The sequence below is a fragment of the Euleptes europaea genome, chromosome 5 (assembly GCF_029931775.1).
Source record: "Euleptes europaea isolate rEulEur1 chromosome 5, rEulEur1.hap1, whole genome shotgun sequence".
Taxonomy (NCBI): domain Eukaryota; kingdom Metazoa; phylum Chordata; class Lepidosauria; order Squamata; family Sphaerodactylidae; genus Euleptes; species Euleptes europaea.
The window spans coordinates 92,827,235-92,852,571 of record NC_079316.1 but is presented as its reverse complement, the minus strand read 5'-3'; the positions used below and the strand labels follow the sequence as shown (position 1 = coordinate 92,852,571).

Here is a 25,337-nt window from a genome sequence, read left to right as displayed (position 1 = left end):
GAGTCCAGTAGCACCTTAAAGACTAACAAAAATATTTTCTGGTAGGGTATGAGCTTTTGTGAGCCACAGCTCACTTCTTCAGATATTTCTAATTATGTCTGCTTAGGATTGCAGACTTGATAGAATACAATAACTTGAAGAGGCTTCTCATAGTACAAAAGTAATTGCTTTGTGTTTGTAGGAACAATGACCAATGGAAGGTACTTTCCCCCAAGCAACCTGCTTTTAAGTTTGAAAATTCCAAAGCAGGTTTTTGATTGTAGTCCTTCAGAAAGGAAATGATGGGTTGAATCCTGTGAATATGCTAGAGATAGACTGAATAGTATGAATGTCCTGGGAGTTAAGAGTGTCTTGAGGACAAAATGTTGTTGGGCACAGGGGGCTTCGGTGAAAAGGAAGAAAGCAAAATTGCCCTACCTCCCTTTTCTTCTGGCAAACAATGTGCTGTGAAGCAGGTGTCTAATTTGGCCAAGAGGGGGTGCAGAAACTAGGCAGATTCGCCCTCCTTGTTATAGTCCCAGTGTGACCATGATGCTCCCTTGATCTTAGCATTAGCTGTTTGGGGACTGCTGGGCAAAGGCAGGGGAAAATTCACCTCTGTGCACTGTACAAGTATTTTTGAACATAACTCCATGTGCAGTACCTCTGAGGAGGGAATCCAAGTTGTTAAAAAAATATAGGCAAAGTAGACAACAAGTAATTAACACATCCAGCATCCAGGGGCGACAACAGTGTTATAAGCCACTTTGTGGAGAAAAGCAGAGTATGAATATCTAAAAAAATACACTAATGTGTACAGGTCTTCCCTATTTGTTTATAAAAATACAAACAAAGCAGCAGTTTTGCAGAGGATTTGGAAGAAATGGCGGCTGCTTATATGCAGATGGAATTTCAGGTGGATTGATGAAGCAGCAAATGCAATTATGGTTTGTTACAAAGATGTAACTTTGACTTTTCTCCACTGATCCTAAAATTACTGTCATTTTTTGTGTTTTGTCTTTTGTGCAAAAATTTTCTTTTCATCCTTATCTTTTTAAAGAGAAATGTATGTTCATTGTTGTGGCTTCTGTGCAGTCCAACATGGGAACTGTGCATGTGCAGGCCAGCCACAGAGAATAGACTGAAAAGCTTCTTGAAGGATCAGCTCCAAAAGGAGTGCTCCCCCTCCCCTCTGTACATGTCTAATCCCTAATGGCTTTTCCTGCCCAAACGGATTCGTGACGGAGGAGTGGGGGAGCATTCTTCCCTGAGTTCTCTTTCTGTCACTGTGGAGAGAGGACGAATTCTAGCTTCAAGCATTCCATTTTTTCCCTCGGGCCTGTTTTCTGAGGTAAAAAATCCTTCGGTTCGCTCACAGATCTTGCTTTGTTTTTTTCATTGCTATAGCTTTATTTAAGAAGTGCCACTCTTGCAGCACTAAGATAGCACCTAATGATGAGTGTAAAAACTGCCTTCTCTGCTTGGGTGAAGGGCATGTGATGGCTTCTTGCAACGCCTGCAGCCTATTTACGCCGAAGGCCAGGCAGGAGAGGGCCTCCAGATTGAAGGCCACTCTGTACAAATCCCTGCAGCCGGTCCAAGCTGAAAATCAACCCAAACGACTAACATCACCCTCGGTGTATTCTGTGCCACCGCCCCCTCATACACAACCTGTGGGGCAGGTGTTGGATGGTATATGGGCCTCTTTGGAGCCGCCCTTCAAAAAGGCTAAAAAGAAGAGCAAACCACTCCAGCAGCAAAGTCCTCTTCAAAGGACAATGCTGTTTCCAAAATGGCCAGGCCGTCCCGATATGGAGCTGAGTCATTGACGGCGAGTGCATGCATTGACCTTCCAACATCAAAGTCCCTTCAGCTCTGAAGATCGCCATCAGTAGAGCTCACCTTTCCACCGTTGCCAACTAATGTTGTCCATTCATCGTTGCTGTCCCGAGTGGGCGGACTTACCCGACGACGCAGGACAAGGTTCAGCCGCATCCCCAAGCCTCCAGGGACAGCCCACGGGAGGCAAGGGGAAAGAGGCAGAGTCGTGACCAGGAAGCGGGGGTGGGCAAGCGGCGCGGCGGTGGAGCGAGACCTCCCGCCGACCAGCTGGGCCAGCCACACCCCGCCAGTCAGCTGGACCAGCAACACTGTTGCCTGTCTTGGCACTGATCAGATTTCCCCTAGGTGGTGTTCTCCATCACCTCGCCATTGGGGCTCTTCTGGATCCATGCATGAGAGGTCGTAGCCCTGCGCTGCGAGTTCGGGACACTAACTTGTCACCATGGGGAAGGCTGCATACACCTTTGCTGTCAATGCTGGATGTTTGTTTTTCATTCTCTGAGGACGACATGGAGGTTCCTAATGTTCTCTCCGATATGGAGCCCCATTTGGGACATGATCACCACCACTCATTTGGACATTTGTGGTGCCCATACTGGCCTTGATAGTGTTGCTCTCCACCCACCTTGCAGTGGTGGGTGGATGACCACCATTGCTTTGGCCACCCATCGAAGCCATCCTCGTCGGCTAAGAGGAAAGCTTTGGATCCATCTGCTCCCTTGGCTTCGAATAGGAGGCAAGTGTACTCACTCCACAAGTCGCCGTCAGATTGACAGGAAGAGCATGACCACAACTAGGATCCACGGTCAAGGCGGTGGGCAATCCTGTGTCATCTGTGGAGGACTTAAAGCTGTACGCCGAGCAATTTATCCGGATGGCAAAAGCCCTTGGCTTAGAGATGGTGAACTTGTATCCAAGGATCTCGGATCCGATCATCGGGGTTCTATATAGCTCAGAACCTGGGCCAGCCCAGCTTCCCATGATCAAGGGTATTAGAGATATAGCCACTGTAAGCTGGTCGAAACTGGCCTCTGCCCATGCATCTGCCAAAAATATAAAAAACCTTAATAAGGTTAGAAAAGAGCAAGAGTCCAGTAGCACCTTAAAGACTAACAAAAATATTTTCTGGCAGGGTATGAGCTTTCGTGAGCCACAGCTCACTTCTTCAGATATCTACTACTGCAGACAGACTAACATGGCTACCCACTGTGAATTATCTTAATAAGGTTAATGAAGAAGGTTTGGAATTCCTTTATCGGCATCCCCAAGCCAACTCCCTAGTTACGGAGGAGCTTGGTGCCTGGTATAGGTCAGGGGCCCATTTGGATAAGAAAGGGTGCAAGCTAGATAACCTAGGGAGGAAATTCTATTCCTCATGGGCTCTTGTTTCAGAATTGCTAACTTTAGTGCCCAGATGATGAGACAAGCTTTCAGAGACCCTGGATGCCTTACCCAAGGATAAGCATACTCTCATTAAGGTCTTACAAACCAAGAGTCAGCAACTGGGCATCAGGCAGATGCCAATGGTAGGACCATTGCCTCCAGTATTATTCTATGGTGCCATTCTTGGCTATGATCCTCAACATTGGCACCTGATATTAAGACAAGAGTGGAAGATTTGGTGTTCAACTAGAAGGTGCTGTTCCATGAGCAGACTGACAAAATCCTCCATAACCTAAGGAAACAAAGGTTAACAGCCAAGTCCCTGGGCATTACCCAGTAAACCTCTTCCCCATCTTACAAGTTTAAGCCCTATTCCAGATGGGGCCAGAGCTACTACTTAAGAAGGTCATACAGATATCAGTCTTCTCAATATCAGCCCCAATCTAGATCTCCTTTCCACACCCAGCAGGGGAAGACGTTTCAAGGCAAACCTAAGGGGAGAACAGCCAAGTCCCTGGGCATTACCCAGTAAACCTCTGCCCCATCTTACAAGTTTAAACCCTATTCCAGACAGGGCCAGAGCTACTACTTAGGAAGGTCATACAGATATCAGTCTTCTCAATATCAGCCCCAATCTAGATCTCCTTTTCACACCCAGCAGGGGAAGAAGTTTCAAGGCAAATCTAAGGGGAGAAAGGGTGGCCATATTCCCTCTGACCATGCTCCCAATAAGAAATCATCAGCATGGCTAGACTTGGGTTCTTCAGTTTCTGGTTACCTGTTCATGAACCATTTTCGCTCCCTTGTTTCCTAATGGAGTTCTGTGACATCTGACCTTTGGGTCTTGTTTATAATAAAAAAGGTTATTATTTAGAGTTTAAAATGGTGTCCTGTTGTGATCACCCTGTTTTTCACCAAAGCCCTGATCCCCCTGAGCTACTTGGAGAGGAGGCTACTTTTCTGGATAAAGGGGCTATCGGTAAGATCCTGCCCGATTGTGACCCTTCAGGATTCTATTCAAGATATTTCCTGGTGGACAAAAAAAGTGAAGGGAAGTGTCCTATCCTAGACCTGAGGGCTTTGAATAAGCACATGAATGCTAGGAAATTCAGAATGCTCTCAATCCCTGAAGTGCTACCATTGTTATCGAGTGAAATGTCGTTCACACTCCTTGACCTGAAGGTTGCGTACTTTTACATTTCTATACCTAATGCATGTAGAAAGTTTCTCAGATTTGTATATAATAACATCTCATACGATTTCACTGTGTTGCCTTTAGGTTTATCTACATCACCTATGGTATTTGCCAAGGTGGTGGCCGAGGTCATTGGGTGTTTAGCCACAAGGAGTTGCTCTGTTTTTCTCTACCTAGAAGATTTGCTCTTGGTAGGGACTTCCCAGGAGAACCTTTCGAACTCAGTCTCTCTGGTTACCAGTACCCTGCCTAGGTTGGGTTTTGTGATTAACTATGATAAACCTTTCACAGGATATCATGTTACGTACGTTTTTTCCTGACCCCCTCTGAACAAAGACTCCATACACAGGACATTCACAGAGCTATTATTTTATTTGGATCATGCAAGGGGGTTCAGGTCAGATGACAACCTGTTCATCTGCTTCCATGGTTCCAAAAGGGGTAAAACTGTCTCAACTCAAACTCTATCTTGCTGGGCTCAGGCGTCTTTGGCTTCTGTTTGCAAGCTTAACAACCAAGACATTTGCAGGGCAGTGACCCGGTCAACTTCTTCAGCCTTCATCTTTCATGCCAAGGATGTGGACACCAGAGCGGAAGCATCTGTGGGGAGAGCAATCCTAAATTTGCTGTTTTGTTGGACAGCCGCAGACCCACTTCTACAGTAAGTGAGCTTGCTACTCTCCCATGTGGGACTGCACAGAAGCCACAACGATGAAAACAGTGTTGTGCTTACTCGTAACTGTTGTTCACCGAGTACTCTTCTGTGCAGGCACACATCCCTCCCTCCTTCCCCGCTGTGGGCTGTCACCGCATCAATGTGATCCTCCGCAGCAGCGAATGGAGAACTGAGGGAAGAGTGCCCCCTTGCGGCTCCATCACGTGTCTGTTTGGGTGGGAAAAGCTGTTAGGGATTAGACACGTACAGGGGGAGGGGGACGCTCATTTTGGAGCGGATCTTTCAAGAAGCTTTTCAGTCTGTTCTCCATGGCTGGCCTACACATGCGCAGTTCCCATGTGTGCCTGCACAGAAGACCACTCGATGAACAACAGTTGCAGGTAAGTGCAACACTGTTTTCTCATGAGGTGTCCTGTTTTTTTTTTTTTATTTGCCTGCAGCCCGCTGTGGCACTGCCCACAAGCCTTAGCCTGTCCACTCCTCAGCCAGCAGCACAGATAACTGTTTCTTACCCAGCGCCACGGTCAAGTCAGCAGCAGACCCAGCCCCAGAAGCAGCGCGTCTTTACAGGGGTAGTGACCAAGCTGCATGATACATTTGGCTTTGTTGACGAAGATGTATTCTTTCAGCTCAGGTAAGTTGATTCTGCTGCCTGTAGGCGATGGGGAATATTGCTATACAGATGTGCTGGAGGCCCTTTCATCATTGGCAGAACCCAAAATGATAATTCCATCGTCCTTTTCTTAACTGCTTCGTGCTTTTGATCCTTACAACAAGTCTGTAAGGTAGGCCAGTGATACCCCTCCCTCTGTTTGCAGACTAGGGGGTAGTTGTGGGGGAGGGAGTTGTTTGTCTTGTATACTTTTAAAACCTGAAATCAATCCTGTTCCTGTTTAATAATTTTCTGAAGCTTCTTTCACTAAGCTGATGGGCCCAGCAGCACAACATCTTCTCATAGTGTGACCATTTTTTTAAAATTTTGCAGCGCTGTCAAAGGGAAGACTCCTCAAGCAGGAGACAGAGTGTTGGTAGAAGCAACATATAACCCCAATATGCCTTTCAAATGGAATGCACAAAGGATTCAGACGCTACCAAATCAGGTATGTGCAGCTTCTTCCTCTGCCTCCTGTTGGTGCCTTTAGCATCAAGCACATTCACGAGACACCCTCCCTTGTTTCCTCCCTAGAACCAGACTCAAACCCAGCCTTTACTCAAGACCCCTCCGCCTGTGCTCCAGCCCATTGCGCAGCAGACGGCCTTCAGCGTTCAGGCACAGCCGCAGCCACAGTCACTTCTGCAGGCACAAATATCTGCAGCTTCCATAACGCCTTTGCTTCAGCCACAGCCGCAGCCTTTGTTACCACAGCCGCAGCAGAAAGGTATTCATTCCTCAAAGCGTAACCTGTGTTGTCTTTTGTTAATGTCTTCAGCCTTGCTGAAGCATCCAAACTTTCATAAAAAGCGTGAGAATATAAGTGGCTGAAGGCTGTGTTGCCTCTACTTTGTATTATCACTACAGAGAGAGAGAGCAGATTGAACTACACTGTAGGGTTAGAAAAGGGTCTAGGAAAGAGGTTTCTCTTGTGGACCATTGTTTTTGTGCGAGTTGACTTGTAGCAACTGTGGTCTTCCTAAAAAATTAAATGGCATAATATCCGAATTTACTTTAGTGTCACTGATAGTATGGTTTCAGAATATAGATATTTTGACATTACCTAGTGCAGTGGTGGCGAACCTATGGCACGCGTGCCAGAGGGGGCACTCAGAGCCCTCTCTGGGCACGCGCGCCGTCGCCCCAGCACAGAGTTCGCCTGAGTTCGTTACTAGAAAGCCAGAGGGACGCGGGGCCAGGCTGCTCCCCTCCCCCTCGCCACACGTGCCTGAGGGCATTTCTCATATCACCCGCCCCTCTGCCCAGCAGCCCAAGGGGAGCGCTTCCTCCCTCCCCTGTCACATGCGGCAGGGCGGCTCACATGCGGCGTGAGGGTGCGGCGCGGACGGCAGCCTGTTGAGTCTGTGGCGAAGGTGATTCCCGTGGTGGGGTTGGAGAGGAGCTAGGTTGGAGGGGAGCATAGCTCACAGCGTGGCATAGCTGGAGGGGAGCAGAGCGCTTGGGCCACAGCACGGGCTTTGCGGCGCCTCCCACCTTTCAGTGAAATCTACTAAAAGAGGAACACCCACTTACCCAGCATGTAATTAACCTGTAGAACTCCTTGCCACAGGATGTGGTGATGGCATCTAGCCTAGATGCCTTTAAGAGGGGATTGGACAAATTTCTGGAGGAAAAGTCCATCACGGGTGACTAGCCCTGATGGGTATGTATTCAGGTTAAATTGCCGTGTTGGCACTTGGATAAACAAGTGGGTTTTGGGTTACAGTTTGGGCAATCGGTCTCTAAAAGGTTCGCCATCACTGACCTAGTGAGTTGCATGGTTTCTATGGTGTCTTAGTGGTAGATTGCTGGGCTTTTCCTTTTCACTAGTCTGCCGTTGAAATTATAGTCTCATACTTGTAGGCTGTTTCCATGCCCTGAATCCCCACACACACAGAGCTGCCTTATGCCGAATGAGACCATTGGCCCATCAGAGTCCTTACTGTCTACTCAGACTGGCAGCGGCTCTCCAAGGTCTCAGATGGAGACCTTTCACATTGCCTACCACCTGATGCTTTTAGCTGCAGAGGCCAGGTTTGGACCTGGGACCATTTGCATGCCAAGCAGGTGATCAGCCGCTGAGTCCAAGCCCCTCCCCTGCTGTTGTGGGAGGGATTGCTCCCAAAGAGGACTCCTTTGTTAGGAAAATACATTGCTAGAAAGCCCTGGTTGTAGATTTTAGGAAGGTGCCGGTCTCAGTAACTCCTTTGAGGTTGTTCACTGGGAAATTGAATAGCTAAAGTCTCTATAGTGGTAACTGAAAACTGTTGCAACAATATGGAATCTAGGACCTCAAATTCTTCTCAGTGTTCTACACAATAATTTCATTTTGGCTGCTATAAAATTGGAATTGAGGTGGATCTTGTTCTATCAGTCTAAACTACGGAAGTGGCCTTTAAAAAAAATGTTACTTACATTGCCTGCAGGTCTTCCCTCAGGACCTGCTTCTACCGTTACACTTCTTTATGGGGTTTCTTAAGGCCACCCTGTTGTGTGACATTTGAAAGCACTAGATACTATTATTTGCTCTAGTAGAGCTCTCCCTGTACTATTGCCCCGGTTTCCTCTCTGATGGTTGATAGTGATAGAGGTTTCTTTCCATTTGCTTCACAAGAATTACACATGGTTTCAGGAGGTCTTAATAGTACAGGTATGTGTTCATGGTGGACTTTGAGACATTGCCTTGAGTTCTGCTTCAGGGGAAAGGTGATGTAGAAGTCTTTTAATCAAATCAGTATGATGGAACATGAGGCGAGAATTTGTGTATTGGCAGCAGTATATGTAACAGATTGGATTATTTCATGAGCAGCCCACACTGTTTCATTTAAAACATTAAGATATATGGTGGACAAAGGGCAGACTTGTTTGCCATATGAGGTGTGGTTTGGCGGTAAAAATAAACAGCAATATTTTTATGAAACGACAGCTGGTATCATATTGCTGGATATTTCATGAAGGAAAAAAACTAAACATCTAGTAAAAGAATTCCTGATGAATATAGTTTTAAGAGGCGTAATTTCAACACAGAAGTATAGGCCTGTTGTTTCAAATTGTGACTTTTAAAGTTTGAAAAAGAGACCATATCTCTTAAGAAATACGCTGCTGTGATGAGACTTGAAGTTAAATGTTACTAGACCTCAAAATATTTACCTATACAAACTGAAGAGAGAAATAAATGCATCCTGTTGGGCTGAATATTCTGTGGCTTATGCTGACTGTTGTCAGTTGGTCATCGGATATTTGCCGCAGTCATTATTATATAAATATTGAGAAATTGTTTTGCGCACCTGTTGCATTGTTGAAAATCTTTTTTAAAATCCTGATTATTTAGTAAACATGTTATTTTATAGTTGGGTTAATGATATGGAAAAAGCTTTAAAGCATGTTGGATTTCTTTTTCTAGCTGGTTTGCTACAACCCCCTGTTCGAATAGTTTCACAACCTCCACCGGCACGAAGACTAGATCCGCCACCCAGATTTTCTGGGCGAAATGAGAGGGGAGACCCCATGGCTAACAGAAAAGATGACAGAAGGTGTGATATAATAATTCCACTCCATTTTTCTACACATACTAGAAAGAATGAAAGTTGAACATTTGAAGTTTGAATTTAATTGCTGTCCATTTTTAAAGCAGTGTAACAAACTCGTAAATTCTGTATTAATTGGTGCCTACTGCTATTGGTTCTAGAGTAATAGGCTTGTCAGCTGTGTGTTCATAACACTGCAGAGGCTATAATGAGAAATTTATATTTCATATACGGTTAAGTCGTGAAAGAGAGCGCGAAAGGCGTAGGTCACGAGAGAGATCACCCCAAAGAAAACGCTCTAGAGAGAGATCACCTCGACGAGAGAGGGAAAGATCCCCTCGAAGACCCCGGCGAGTTGTTCCTCGTTACACGGTCCAGTTTTCCAAGTTTTCATTAGACTGGTATGTTACTTGAGTGTCAACTAAATTTTTATGTTCAGGTATGGAGAGAACTTCACAGCCATAAAACCAGTACATATGGGACACATCCAGTTGATAGACAGTTAAGAAAAACAAAACTTTATGCTGTGAGTCACTTGCCTTTTTGATGCATATTATGCATACACTGTCACATTGGAAATTGGCTTTCCTTCCCATATAAATTCTTTAGCGATGTGATCCATATTATGCAGTTCATGCCACTATGCAGATTAAGTGGGTGATTCACATGTGTGTGTTAAATTATGGCTGTAGAACTCCCATCACCTTTCTATTCATAAATGTTGTGAAGATATATTTGGATAGAATAAATACTGTAAAGTAAAATATTGAAGGGGCTATTTGACGATAAAGCATTGGCAAATCCATGTATATTTTGCTATTTTATGACAGGTGTGAAATTTGGGAGCAGAATTTAGCATATAAATATCTTGACTCCCATTTTTAAAGTATGCTTTTAGTCCGGAAAGTGTAGAGAAGGCAGATGGCTATGAAAAGGGAGCTTTCTTTCATATAGGTTGTAAAGTTCTGCTCTTACTCCTTTAATGCAAGATATGCTCAAGGTATAATAAGCCCATAATATAGTGGTTTGAATGTTGTTGACAAAGAAGGGGTGGCTACTTTTGCTTGTCATGTCCATATCTCATGATTGACATTTCCCATGGTAATCGGAGGTGGTTTGCCATTGACTGCCTCTGCGTAACAACCCTGGTAGTTCTTGGAGGTCACCCAACCAAATTCTAACCAGGGCTGACCCTACTTAGCTTCTGAGATCGGACGAGATAAGGCTAGCCTGGGGCTATCCACGTCATGGTTGGAGAAATAACTGACCCTGAAATAAATCTGGGGAGCAGGGGGCATCTGGTTAAAACAATGGCTGGTTAGTTCGGTTTGGCATTTCTACAAAATAGCTTTAGAGTCTTCCAATGCTTATCAGTTTTTACATGTAGTACAAATTTAATAGCTTTGCTTTCTGTTCAGCCTGGCACAAAAATATTTGTAAAATATTGCTGAGGCCAAACTTTTTAACCCTCAGATTGCTTTACCTTTGTAAAATATTATGTTCTTATTGTTTAAAGCCTTAGTTGTGATATGATGGAATTGAGACGGCGTTATCAGAACTTGTACATTCCCAGTGACTTCTTTGATGCTCAGTTTACCTGGGTGGATGCTTTTCCGATGTCGCGGCCATTTCAGCTGGGCAACTACTGCAATTTCTATGTAATGCATAGAGAGGTAGATCCTTTGGATAAAAATTCTGCTGTTCTGGACCCCCCAGATGCCGATCATCTTTACAGTGCCAAGGTATGCAAGATGTCCTCCACGCCACCTTTTCCGTAGAACCTTTGAAAGACAGAGCACCATCCCAGAAATATTCTTTTGATGCATCTACTTTCATTGGTGTATCCTGTGCCCACACCTTGACCAGGATCTTTATGCGGCTCAAAGAATTAAGCCAGATCTGGATTCAGATCACTTGCTAGTGTTTTATAACAACTTAAACAACAACTAGAATTGTCTATACCTGGATGTGTTTAAAAGTGAGCAGTGGAAAATCAGGTTTGGATGAAGTCAGGAATGTAGCTACAGACATCTGGGATGTTAACAATTTGTTTTCAAATGGTAAAGAAGTGTAATTTTTGCCTTTAAACTTACTTGGTTATCTAACAATTCCCAGGGATTGCAAACACTGCTCTGTGGGTCCTTGATAGCTATTGTAACGTCTTCACATAACTTGTGTTTAACATTTTTGCAAGGCTTTTCAGCATCCATATGAAGGCTGAATAGCATTGGACCTGATCTTTCTACTTGGACATAAAATTTCTTTTGTGCTTTGGACGTACAAGAGGCTATTAGCAGTTAACCAAGAAGAGAGAAAGCCACTGAAGGTTCTGAGATGCTTAACCCATCAAAACATCTGGGTCCCTTTTTTTAAAGCTTTGTGCACAGCAGTGGTCCTGCTGAACTCAGCAGTACAAACTAAGTTCATAGTGTACTATATTTAGAGGTGCCCTTGCAGGAGCAGAAGGCACTTTCAGTAATGCAAGGTTTTTTTTGATGATTTCCCACTTAAGCTGCAGTCGTCCCCCCCCCCTTCCCCATTGCATCCCGTGTGGTACTTGAGAGTTCCCTGGTCCGCTGCAGAATTTCGGGGGGGGGGGGAAGTCTGGGAGGAAAGGAAAATCTTACGTACCAGTAGAGCTCTGTTTGTGGTTCTTTGCACCCAACCCAGTGTCTGAGAGAGATTGATCTTTTATAAGTAGTTTATCCACATCACAATAAAATAAACGAGAGTCCAGCAGCACCTTTAAGACAAACATGTATTCCAGCATAAGCTTTTGTGGGTTGGAGCTCACTTCATCAAATACTCTGATTCACGGAAGCTTATGCTGGAATAAATTGTGTTAGTCTTTAAGGTGCCACTGGTTTTTGTTGCTGCAGACTTGGCTACTCGTCTGGAATTAACTTCACAGTTGTTTCTTAATAGGTGATGCTCATGGCGAGTCCTAGCATGGAAGATCTCTATCACAAATCATGTGCCCTTGCTGAAGATCCTCAAGAGGTTCGGGATGGGTTTCAACATCCTGCTAGACTTATAAAGGTAAAAATAAGTGTTTCTAGCCAAAAAAACAGAAATACCTTGCTATAAAGTCTATGTAAGTACAAATTCTTACATACAGTATTCCAACTGAGAGCGTAGTATCCCTGCATTAGCATTTTTATCAGTGAACTTTTTGTTGACTCAAATCTTATGGAGCTGTCAGCGGTCTTCCATCCATCCAGATTAGTGAGCCACAACTGATCAGTTCCAGCAATTTCTGCAATATCTGGTGTTTCCAAAAAGATGCCACTGCATGAGCAAAAGGCACTTCTGTTTTGGCAAGGTGTGTGCGTATGTGTTACTTTCTTTCACCAGTTCTTCCTTTCCTGTCTGCAACTGTCCCCCAAAGCAGTTGTGGGGAGGGGGGTGAGTTAGCTGCACAGATCTGCAGAAGTGACTTCCACTCATGTAGCAGGTTCTAGGTTTCCTACTTAGAGGCATTTCTTACAGCCTGAGAGCAGATAGCATCGTATTGAGAAAACAGTGAAGTGAGTGCACACTCAGAAACTAAATAGAATTCAGTCAGTTGAAATGAGAAGAATGTTACTGAATAAGCTGCCGTGATATCTCTAGGTGTGTTTGAATTGCTAGGCGTCTGTCAACATTTACATGGAACTTTGAAAATAATTTAATATGTCTGATTTTTTACCATATGGGATATTTTACATCCTTTGCGAATAGCTTTTACAATTTTGCTGCATGTGCTAATACAGTTACAGAGCTTTAATGGAAGTCTTGCAAAAATAGAATGAGTGATGATGTTTAAACCTATTCCATTACTGAATGTGCTGTGGATAAACGAAGCTGAACTCTTTCTTGAGTAAGACTTTCACTTGCAGATTTCAGGCTAACTGCTTGTCATAGTTTATCTCTTTGTAAAAGGGCGGGGGGGAAATGAGGTGTGTATAATTTAAGTGCTTTGGGTAATGTTTCTGCCAATCAGATAACCTTCCCCTCCCCCAAGCAGGGAAATGTTAAGCAGCCTTTTCTTGTCTAGTTTTTAGTGGGTATGAAAGGTAAAGACGAAGCCATGGCTATAGGTGGGCATTGGTCTCCCTCCCTCGATGGACCTGACCCGGAGAAGGACCCGTCTGTGCTGATTAAAACGGCTATTCGTTGCTGCAGAGCCCTTACAGGGATTGACTTAAGTGTTTGCACACAGTGGTAAGTATCATACTCTCAAAAATATTCCGGAGAAATCAAAGCATGTTTAAAATCCTCACAAAAGTGTTGCGCGGCAAACCAACCCCTTCCTTTCTTTATCAGAAGTCAGTAGTCATACAGGTAAACTTCTCAGAGGGATACCCTGTTGGGCAACGCAAATGTGATTTGGTGCCAAAAGGTTTGAGGAACAGCGAATGTTTAAAATTATGCTATTGTGTACATTTTGCAATGCTTATATGTTAAAATATTTTTCATTTCACGCATAGCTGGAGAAGATCGTCAAGAGAACTTCATTTCATTATTCTCGTTTTATAAATAGATGTTTCGGACAGCCATATTTTCTCTTGGTGGATTTAATACTTAATATATTTAATGAACAATTTGCAAAATGAAGCACTGCTGTGCACTAAACTCTAAAAATTAAGATCCGCCTTTTCTTTAAGTCATCAATACAAAGGGTGCGGTTCACTGCTTTCAGCAGTTAGTATTTCATTCATTCCTTACTGATATTGAAGTGAATTGCAGGAGTTTCTTAAAAGAGAACATATGGCTTTCATTTTTTTTTCTTTAGAAAAAAATTCAGGTTGTCGCAGCAAAGTTTCTTTACTTGATGTGCTGCAGTGATCTAGGCTCTATTAAAAAATGTGTTGTAGAATTTTTTTTCCAACATGCTTCTTCCCTTGCAACAGGTACCGTTTTGCAGAGATTCGCTACCATCGCCCTGAGGAGACCCACAAGGGGCGTACAGTTCCAGCTCATGTGGAGACAGTGGTTTTATTTTTCCCGGATGTTTGGCATTGCCTTCCCACCCGCTCAGAGTGGGAAACCCTCTCCCGAGGATACAAGCAGCAGCTGGCCGAGAAGCTTCAGGGTGAACGCAAGGAGGCTGATGGAGAACAGGCACTGAACGCTAATCCCTTTTTCTATTTCTGCTTCTCACAGGCGCAGGAACACAGGCACAAAACGCACACCACACGCTACACAACAAACATACATAGGAGGAACATAACTGGTAACAATGACTGGTAAACCAGCTTTCAGGAGTGTAGAATCCTTTTTGTTATCTGGTTGCGGCTAGTGTACCAACTTAAAAGTGTGTGCTGATACTACAAGTGGACTTAAATCGTGCACTCGATGCCTGCATCATCGTGCATCTAGTCTTAGAACTAGTTGCTGGAATCTGGGACCAGTTGTTGAGTGAGATTCAGTTTTAAAAGTTGTCTTCAGCATTTTTGCCATTTGACAAAACTTGTAAGTTTTCTCCCATATGTGTTAGCCTTTTCTGTTTTTTTAATGGTGACTGGAAATAGAGAAGCCATTAAAATAACCTAGTTTTTAGGCTATGTGGCTGATTGGCATCTTGATACATGTAAAAGGTCTTAACAAAATGAGGACTGTATTGGGTGGTTTGAAAAATTGGGGAAGATCACACACTGTGTGGTTAGAGGTGACCAGCAGTGTCTGTGTGTCCCTGACGTCCTTTGTGTTGTTGTTTATCACCCTTTTGTGTTTCACAGAGATTACTATTATTGGCTGATGAGAGGCAATGTGATCCATTATAAAGTAGTAGACTGTGTGCTTGTGGCTTTGTCGAAATGGCAACTTTAGGAGAAGACTGTCTGATGAAACAGTTGTGACCTTGCCCAGATCAGCAGCAGAATTTAAGACCAAAAAAATGTATTATTTAAGCTTTCTAAAGGACAGTATCTTTATTTCATTGTTTAGGATGAAGAGGAAAAGGATGATGGAGAAGCAAAAGAAATTTCTACTCCTACTCATTGGTCTAAACTTGATCCAAAGGCGATGAAGGTAACCACTGTTTGAAAGGCTTAAGGAAGACAGGCTTAAATAACAGGCTTAAGGATGTGATCAAATATTACCATGCTAATTTTTATAAAGCTGGTCCAGCTTTTTAATTTAAAAATGTACTGTACTGTGTTTTCATAAGGGAAATCCTTGACAGTCACTGATTAAATTAGACTATTAGGTGAAAATGAATGATGCATTTTTAATGACTTTGTCTATCGTTATTTCAGTAGTTAACAAAGGGGTACCTGAACCATATAGTTCAGAATTTTGTTGAGTAATATATATATATCATTATTCATTGAATAGCCACTGTATACTACTTTATCGACTAGGTTAATGACCTACGCAAGGAATTAGAAAGTCGAAATCTTAGCTCAAAAGGTCTGAAATCCCAGCTGATAGCCCGGCTAACAAAGCAGCTGAAAGTGGAGGAGCAAAAAGAAGAACAGAAAGAACTGGAGAAGTCTGAAAAAGAAGATGAAGAGGAAGAAGAGAGAAAATCTGAAGATGACAAAGAGGTGGATGTCTGGCAGATTTATGTCTACAAAACATTGTAGTTAAGCTGAACTTCAGAGAGGGGCATGAGAGGAAATGCTCACTATTTGAGGGGTGTGAACTTTGATTTAGCCTTTATTTAAATTTAATTTTTTCAATGATCATGTGTTATTATTGCCATACATTATCACACATTATCACAGTGGTGTAAGGTGTGCTTTCCCAATGGCTGTTTCACTCCACTGGATGAAAGTAACACAAGTCTGGGTTAACTGAAGTTTTCGGTCTCACTCACATGTTGCCTGATCCCCAGGGAGAATTATGGAACCGGTTGTCCTAACCACACAACCTTTCTGTACTACCCTTGGGACTTCAATTCTGGCAACATCAGCATCCTTTGATATATTTAGCTAAAAGGCAAGCTTGTAGGTACGCTGATGCTTTTGTGTTCCTCCTCTCTGGAAGAGAACCTTGCAGCTGCCTACTATGGAAGATGCACTTGTGTTTAAATACCTAGACTGAAACCTTGGTATCATCTTCCTGTGCGTTTCCACACAGCAAGGATTTGAAGTTCCTGCTTTAAAACTGGCTTCCCAACTGTTTAGGAAGAAGAAAGGAAACGTTTAGAGGAAGTGGAACGCCAGCGCCGAGAGAGACGATACATCTTGCCTGATGAGCCCGCAATCATTGTGCATCCTAACTGGGCAGCAAAAAGTGGAAAGTTTGACTGCAGTATTATGTCTCTTAGTGTTCTTTTGGATTACAGACTGGAGGATAACAAAGAACATTCCTTTGAGGTAATGTCTTTGTATAACTTCCTGAATATTTTTGAAGTCCACTTTACTGTTTTATTTTTCACTGGCTAACTTAATGTTAGTAAGTTTAAGAAAAGAGATGTTCTGGCAAGAGGAGTTCACTGGTCTTTTCAAGTATTTAGCTAAATGGTCATATTTCTTAGTAGTTTTTTGTTTTGTTTTTGCAGAATTACGCTTTGTGTGAATATTAGTGGACATGAATCCTTTTTAAAAAGGGAATATTTTATTTTTCTTAAGAGTGCTTTCATTTTTTCTTTTGAGCTTTTAACTATTTCATATATTTGTTTTGTGATGAGGCAACAACAGTACAATAATTTGTTGTGTTAGGTGGAAATCATGACTCCTACCCTGTACTGTATCCTGGGTCTTCAAGCCTGTCACCTGCTCCCTCATCTGCCAAGTCTTTGCATGTGATTGATTTCCAAATAGGATCTGCATAATAACGGAGTTGAACTTTGCCACTGAGTCACTGAATGTCCTGCAGCAAATTCTTATTTTTCCACTAAGTTCTGCCATCTACGATATGAAATTAATAGTGGTCTGCTTAGTGTGCTTTTGAGCAGAAACAAAGGTTGTAAAATATCTTGCAAATTAGAGATCTTAGGGCTACCGACATGCTTAATGTTCCTCGTGCAGGTTTCATTGTTTGCCGAACTCTTCAATGAAATGCTTCAAAGGGATTTTGGTGTCCGAATCTACAAGTCACTATTGTCTCTTCCGGACAAGGAAGATAAAAAAGATAAAAAGAACAAAAAGGATGAGAAAAAAGAGAAAAAGGAAGACAGAGAGGATGAAAATGATGATCCAAAGCCTAAAAGAATAAAATCTGGAGATGAGAAAGAGAAAAAGGATGAGCGAGACGACAGGAAGGTCAGTGGCTGGTTTACCAACAATCAGTCTCTCTAGATTAAGAGCAGCTGCGGGACAGGGAGTACCTTTTTTTAAAAAAAACCCTACATTTCATTCTTTAATATTAAAATAGTCATAGCTTTTAATAGGAATTCCATAATGGATTTTTTCCTTTTAAAGATTTCAAGTCTTTAAAATCAGTTAATGAAAAATGTGTACTGTTTGTCAAACAGGAATGTCTTTTTTCTTGGCCGTTCATTCCTGTATTTTAAGTATGGCCCATATGTGGACATTTGGGGCAAGATAACTTAGTCCCTTTGATCACCTTCTACAAGCAAAAGTCCCTGCCGAGCTCCAAATACCTGGTTTGTTCCAGAACCTTTTCCAACCCAGTTCCCAAATGACTACCTTGACCTGAAAAATGGTTTTCGGAGTCTTTTTAAATTAATGCTGCTAATCCCTGGACTTCGCTAATATTTGAGAATTAATTACAGAGGGAAGATAAGAGGAAAGATGATTCCAAAGATGAAGATGAAATGGAAGATGACAATAACCAGGATGAATATGATCCAATGGAAGCTGAAGATGCTGAAGATGATGATGATGGTATACTGGGGATGATTATTTTAATTAAAAGTGCCCAGATGCAAATACTTGTTCTCCCTGGGTAAAATTGTAAACGGTCAATTACTCTTTATGTTTTTGTGGCAATTAGATTGATATGTTTAACCAGTTGGGTAATATGCCTTGTGTTTTCAGTGTGAAAATCCAACCTGTCTGATTTTCATTATTGCTAAATGAGGTACCACAGTGGTCTACTAAACAACTAATCTTCCTCCTGCCTGTTGTTTTGCCTTCCCTCTTTAAGTTGAAAAATAGAAGCCCTTAAATCTCATAGAGAAACGCATTTCTTCATTAAAAGGTACTTGCAATGAAGCTGTAGTGCTATGAATATATTGGAAGTAACTTCTGTTTCCATAGATAGGGATGATGAGGAAATGAGCCGACGAGATGACAGAAGAGAGGGAAACCGGCACTGCAAAGAGCGGGCTTCTAAGGATAAGGTACTTAGTACTTATCAGTTAGTGATGAAGCTGAAAGGCCAGCTTACCAAATATGCCTTCTTCAGACTATAGAGAAAAGCTTAGTTTGAGCCAGACACTAGTGTGCCTGTAACATCTTTTCTCTGCTGGTATCTGTAATACCTAGCTAGAAGATTTTATAGTTTCTATGTATAATAAGTTATCAATCACACAGCATTCATAGGATAAAGTATTTGAATCAAACCATGACCAGGGTACACCAGTTACATATCTGGAAAAGACTGAATAGATTTTTGGTGTGATATCGTCAAACTGAGTTTGATTGCATTGATGACAGTTTAATTTCAGGGGGTTGGATCCAGTGGTCTGCTCACTGAAAGATCCCACTTTCCCCTCCCACAGTAGTTTCTTCAGACCCCAGGAAAGTTGATACCCAGGTTTGCGGGGCCTAAATGGAACAATAGCCGAATGGGTGGAGGGGGCTGAATGGAGGAGGGGGGAAATTGCCTCTCTCTCAAAATACTAAAACTTGAGGGCATCCAGTGAAGTTAATGCACAATAGACTCAGGATGGACAAAAGGAAATGCTTCTTTACGCAACACGTGATAAAATGTGGAATTTGCTACCAGAGGAAGTAGTGATGACCACAGGCTTTAAAAGAGGATTAGACAGATTGATGGAGATTAGGTCTATCAGCAGCTACTAGTCATGCTGGCTAAACAAAAGCTCCACATCCAGAGGCAGTAAACCTCTGAATACCAATGCCAGGAGGCAACATCAGGGAAGGCCCCAGCCTCTTGGGCCAATTGTTGAATCTCCAGAGGAACTGGTTGGCCACTGTGTGAGACTGGATGCTGGACTAGATAGACCACTGGTCTAGTACTGCAAGGATCTTCTTATGTTCTTATGCCCCACAAACCCAGGAGGAGCAGCTTCCCCAGGGTCTGCTGGGGGAGGAGAATTAAGTAACCTTCCATTGATGAATTGCTGGATCCGCCTGGTTGGCTTCAGAGGGATTAAATTTTCTTAGCACTTCTCTTGAATTTAGCTAATTAGACAGAGAAAGGAAGCCTTACTTTAAAAGCTGGGAACAAGATGACAGATTTAGCTTCAAAGCGTTTCTGTTAAGGGTTGTGTTTAGCAAAGATCCTACATGTATTTTAAAAAATCAGTTGAGGACAAATGTCAGCTTCAAGGTTTTCGAAGGCTTCAGGGGCTTGAACCAGGGTCCTCCATCCCCCTTTCGTTTAATTGATATTTGGCTGCTTACAACATTCCGACCCTTCTGGAGCATTTTCAGTTGTCTTCAGCTCCTTTATTGTGTTTTTTCTATGTTTGGTTAATTTATGTAATGACCTATGGACACTACATTTGAATAATTTCCTTTAACACTCATTTGCCTCTCCCATCATTATGCCCTTTCTGGAGCATTTTCAGCCTTCACATTGTTTTAAGGGTTTGTTCTTCATAGATGAACTAAGTCATATTTTTCTGCATATTTGGACATGCCCCTGAATATGTAGTTACCCAGACCTTATTTGTGGGTGGCCCCATTTCGCTGCTTCCATCATCTGCATCGGGGCAGTTATTTTGCTCTTGAATATAGCAATTGCCAATAGTAAAAACTGCCTTAACTTGGCATGAAATGTATTCTGCTGTAGGAGAAAGACAAAACTCAGATGATAACTGTTAACAGAGATCTTCTGATGGCTTTCGTTTATTTTGATCAATGCCACTGTGGGTACCTCCTAGAAAAGGACTTGGAGGAAATTCTGTACACACTCGGACTGCATCTCTCCCGTGCTCAGGTCTGTATCTTACACGGTTGTGTAATGGTAAGCCTTGTGGGAAGGTGGGGTTTTCAAGTTAACTTTTGGATGTTCTGCTTAGTACAGTTCCAAATTCAACTGCATGCAACTGAAATGTAACATCCCTTGATTTTCTGTCTATAATGACGAGAAACTTCATGGCTTTCTGTGTATCCCTTTATCTGACTAAGAATAACCTTCTGGAGTCATTATTTATATATCTGTGTTCTGTGTCTAGGTAAGGGAGATCATATATTGGATTTGGTAAAAATATAGTTAAAATTATCAGTCTTCATGCATTTGGATTTAAAATCCCCAAGTACAGTTATTCTTAATGCTGCAGAAAGTTTGTAAGCATCTTCGTGTTCTAATTTATATTATATTTTCATAATATAAAATATGTTGCAGCATTTATTATTGATGAATTCTCTGGCTTTGTTAATTCATTGCTGCCTCAGGCAGACCTTGAGAGGCAGCCCTATTCATCCTCTAAAGTAACTTGCACATGACAATTCTTTGTGTTGCTCAAAGTGCTGATGGTACCTGATCTCTTGCATTGTTTCAGGTCAAGAAACTACTTAATAAGGTAGTTGTCCGTGAATCTTGCTTTTATAGAAAACTGACAGATACATCTAAAGATGAAGAAAATCCAGAAGAGGTGGAAACTCCACAGGAAGACATTCTGGGTAACATAACGTTGTTAGTTGCAAAAGGCACTTGATGAAGATCACTGGCTCTTTGTAAAGAGGGTGGGTGGCAGGGAAAATGTGTTCCACTGCCAATTAAACAGCATCTAATCTTTGAAGCACTCACTGTCTCACATTCAGGGTATATCGTGCACTTAGAGATGGTAGAATACATAGGAAATATTTTATATGTTCTGCTGAAGTGGTAAACACCATGGACTATCTAAAATCTCTTTGGGGACATTATACAACATACTTTCCTTCTATGTTGGTGGGGGGCTAGACATATTTGGATATGTGAAAAATCAGGCCTTCTAGGGGGAAATGTGGAAGAGGTTAGATGCTTCCTCTACCAATTGAGTGTGTTCTGGCAGTGTTTTCTTAACCTCCTGTAGGAAACAGACTCCTGCTGCCATCTCTGGCTATAAAACAAGAATCAAAAGGATCAGAAGAAAATGTTGGTCTCATTGTGTATCATGGAGCTATGGTGGATGTAGGAAGTCTCTTACAAAAACTAGAGAAGTGTGAAAAAGCACGGGCTGAAATGGAACAGAAGCTTCAGTCGCTAGAAGAAAAAACAGGTGGGATTGCTTGATAAAACAAGAAAGATGAATCATAAACAAAAAAATGGGGAGTCCAGCTTTTGTAGCTATGAGTCAATGAAGGAAAGTGCTCCTATTTTCCTGTGAGTTTTAAAAACTATTGTTTTTGTTCATCAGACAATGAGATAATGCATTTTGGATGTCTAATCATTCTGGTATCTACTGGGAGTGGTATTTTGCGGAGGCTTTGGACTTGGTGCAGAAGCAGCAACAATGGGTGTATGAGTGTCTGTGCATCTACTTTAAAGTGCAGAATGTCACCGAAAGCCTTGTTTAAAAGCACACATGACCGTTAAAGGAGAATGAGTTAATGCATCTATTGAAATAATATAAAATATACTTATTTTTCATTTTTTAAATGCCTACCCTGCCAAATACAGCTTTTAAAAGCTGCCACTGAGGCTTACAAAGCATAAATTGAAAAATATGTTGATTCCCAGTTGTAGGGAAAAAACCTTGAAGGGGGGTTGTTCCTGGGGTACATTGGAAAGGCCACGAGAATAGCAGCAGAACTCCAGCAGGACTTTGGGTGCCATTTTGGGTTCTTTATCCTCCCTGCTGCTGTCGTGCCCATATGGCCTCGCAATGCAGCACAGTGGCCAGGCATCAGGTGGACACATGGTGATGGGCCAAGAGCAACATGGTTCTTTGTGGATGTGCACCCATGGCAGAAGAAAGAGACACAAACATGTTTAGTTGTGCAGGGCTACTACAGTAACCCAAAGTGGCATCCAGCAACTCACAACGTGATCTTTCAAGATTTTGTGTTGCCGTAGCAACTGAAGCTTGCTTACAACATTGGGGAAATGAGCATGGGAGTAATGGAGGGGTGAAAGAAGGAAGGGGAGAGGGGACCCATGTTGATTTCTTGAGTCATCCACTTGGAATGTGTTTAAAGCAAAAAGCAGCAGCAGAAGAGGGAAATGCTACAACTATGGGATGAGTAGTCACTTAACCCAACACCTCAGCCTTTTCTTGGTTAAGCTTTATTTTAGCGGCACTTGCTTGTACATTCTATGTGCCTGTTTAGGAGGTCCGCTACGTTGCCTGATCCAGACGAAAAGGAGAAATAGCATTGGGTATTATTTGCATATTGGTTTTATCTTATTCCAGATCTCCACACGATCTCATCCAGCAGTTTTATATACCTGCTAGATGGCATGAAAGACAGAATTGGGACCCTGAGGGAACCTGGTAGCATTAATGCCGCAGAGCAGACCTCTGCCCTCACCCGCATCACCTTCTGAAACCCGTCTGAACTTGCTGAGATTTCTAGTCTTGCATTGCAGACCTTAATCAAGAGGGTATAATTCCAGTGTCACTATCTCTGTTCTGTAACTCCTAGGTCCGCTGTGCATGCAGCACCAGAGATGCCACCCTTGTGACAGTTAGATTTGAGTCCAGTAGCTCCTTAGAGACCAAGAAGATTTTCAGGGTATGAGCTTTGGAGAGTCAAAGCTCCCTTCATCAGTCTGACACAGGGACTTTTGACTCTCCAAAGCTCATACCCTGAAAATCTTCTTGGTCTCTAAGGAGCTACTGGACTCAAATCTGACTGTTCTACTGCAGACCGACATGGCTAACTTCTGAAACACCCTTTTAATAGTTTGGCTCTGATACTTGAAAGAATACAGAAAGAGATTTAGTGACTGTAAAATTGTTGGGTTTTTTAGATGATGATGAAAAGACTATACTGAATTGGGAGAATGTGAATAAAAGCTTGTCTTCAGAACTTAAAGAAGTAAAAAAGGACATTAGCCAGCTACAAGAGAATCTGAAGGCATCGGAAGAGATGAATTTGCAGTTTGAAGGGCAGCTGAATAAGACAATCAAAAATTTGGCTACAGTTATGGATGAAATACACACCGTTCTTAAAAAGGTTAGAAGGATGCAACTCTTGACCTGTGATACCAGTTGTAAAATAAAGTGTTGGAAGATAAAGGGGGCAAGTACTTCTAACTTCTTTTTAGTTGGCACCTTAAAACAGCAATCTAGAAACATGAAGACTGGTGAAACTTTTGCCGTTAACTTAAAGACAGGATTTGGCCCTGAAACAAATTAGATGATACAAAATCTAGCTGATCAGGTAATGGGAAACTATTGTGACTGAACTCAACTTCAGGCCTTTGCTTCACACAGCATTCACTAAAAGCCTTAAGCATCTTCAGAAAGGTGTTCATGCTTGTGTTGTTACCATAAGCAAGTAAGATACTTGTCTGACTGATTCTTGAATAGTGAAGTCATTAGAACATAAACTCCAGGGTTCTTGGCCTTTGTAATGGCAAGCCTCCATAAGTGTGTGTGTGTGTAGTGGTAGGGAGATTAGAATAGTTTTCAATACAAATAAAGCAGAATAAAGATTGTTTGCTCAGAAGTTGAAAGAAAACACAATAGAGGTTATCCTGTACAGCCATAGAATACTATAAAAGTAGTATTAGTTAGTTCATTCACCAACCCCAACTAAACTGTCAGTATATACATAGAGTATTTATAGGTAGAATGAGTTTGGTTCCTGACCCAGTAAACTAACAAGCTTAGTATTCGTAGACCATGACCTCTAATGGAATAGCATCTACCACTCTCTGACTGTTAGCAAGGAGGAAACAGGATGGCAGTTGAAATAAGGTTCACTTATGCATTCACGTGCTCAGTTTAAGTGGTGTCCAAAGTATAGTAGTCTTCTGATGTCACAATTCAGCAGCCAATACTGGGGGGAAAGCAATGGTCCTGGAGCGCTAGTCACTGGTGTTCAGGCGGGCGAGAGAGAGTACCTACTGTTCCCACGTGACTTAAAGCAGTTTTTCTTTTGGGGGTGGGGGCCGCCTTTAGGACTTTTACAGATCAGCTGTTGCAACCTTTACCTTGTTGTCTTGTTCCTCTTTCTGACAGGATATTGTGAAGAATGAAGATAAAGATCAAAAATCCAAAGAGAATGGAGCAAGTGTATGACGAACTTGCTGCAGTAAAAATAAGGGTGTTACATAATGTAATATAAATCATGAAAACTGGAGTGTATGAAAGTGATGCATGTTTAATTTCAGTAGTATAAATACCTTAGTCTAAGCAAGGATGTATAAAGTTTTATAAATGTGTGAGCCTGCTTCCAAGGATTGCTTGTAATTCATAGCTGTCGGTTTGTTAGACACTCCTTGAGTGAAAATTAATTTTGCATTGCAAAATGTTTTAGGGTAAACTTTGTTATAGTTTGAACGCTAATAAAGTTGATCAACTTAATGGGAAGTAGCAAGTATTTAATTACCAAATGTTTTCCTTTAAAATGTAGTAGAAGCAATTTTCCATTATTTATAGAAATGCCATTCTTAGGTTTTTATTTCAGTCTAATTAGACTTTTAAAATTCAGATATAAATCACTGCATGCTGCTTAATTTTGCAAGTAAAGATTTTTAAAGAAAACCTCAAATGTCCCAGTTTTTTCCCTTTTAAATCATGATTTTCCTGTCCTATGCTGCTCATATTACTGTTTTGATGCACAGTAATTCAGTTTTTAAGGAAAAAAATATTGAGGAACTTAAATTCTGGTAAGCTGCGATTTATATGAAAACAAGACTTTTACTATTTTGTATTCCTTGAAATGTCCCTTCATTAATCTATTCCCTTGGTTTAAAAAAAAAACTGGTGTATTAAAATGTATTTACCTGCCAGCCCAGTAGATGTCAGTATAATGTGGAGAAATTGCTGTTTGTTTTATATTGGCTTTCATTAAATTGTCAGCTTTATCAAGAGCCATACAATGAGAAATTTTACCTGTTATT

At 42.0% G+C, this 25,337-nt stretch overlaps 1 protein-coding gene and 1 non-coding gene across 3 annotated transcripts in view; both read left to right on the top strand.

The window, feature by feature from the left end:
• The window catches only part of CCAR1 (cell division cycle and apoptosis regulator 1), a 33,303-nt gene extending 8,318 nt beyond the window's left edge, over positions 1-24,985 (top strand). For both annotated transcript variants that reach the window (XM_056849296.1, XM_056849295.1), the window contains exons 5-24: positions 5,516-5,709; positions 6,061-6,175; positions 6,262-6,454; positions 9,131-9,260; positions 9,494-9,655; positions 10,771-10,996; positions 12,180-12,293; positions 13,291-13,457; positions 14,147-14,357; positions 15,183-15,266; positions 15,599-15,784; positions 16,367-16,558; positions 17,213-17,446; positions 17,920-18,031; positions 18,407-18,489; positions 20,130-20,276; positions 20,842-20,962; positions 21,358-21,543; positions 23,238-23,443; positions 24,454-24,985. In XM_056849296.1, the coding sequence (XP_056705274.1) occupies positions 5,516-5,709; positions 6,061-6,175; positions 6,262-6,454; positions 9,131-9,260; positions 9,494-9,655; positions 10,771-10,996; positions 12,180-12,293; positions 13,291-13,457; positions 14,147-14,357; positions 15,183-15,266; positions 15,599-15,784; positions 16,367-16,558; positions 17,213-17,446; positions 17,920-18,031; positions 18,407-18,489; positions 20,130-20,276; positions 20,842-20,962; positions 21,358-21,543; positions 23,238-23,443; positions 24,454-24,513 (3,123 nt within the window). In that variant the 3' untranslated portion in view covers positions 24,514-24,985. The remainder of the gene's footprint in view (positions 1-5,515; positions 5,710-6,060; positions 6,176-6,261; positions 6,455-9,130; positions 9,261-9,493; positions 9,656-10,770; positions 10,997-12,179; positions 12,294-13,290; positions 13,458-14,146; positions 14,358-15,182; positions 15,267-15,598; positions 15,785-16,366; positions 16,559-17,212; positions 17,447-17,919; positions 18,032-18,406; positions 18,490-20,129; positions 20,277-20,841; positions 20,963-21,357; positions 21,544-23,237; positions 23,444-24,453) is intronic.
• LOC130478496 (small nucleolar RNA SNORD98) lies at positions 13,044-13,105 on the top strand. The gene has a single exon (XR_008933357.1). It is a non-coding gene; the product is annotated as a small nucleolar RNA SNORD98 (small nucleolar RNA).
• Positions 24,986-25,337: the final 352 nt, after the last annotated feature.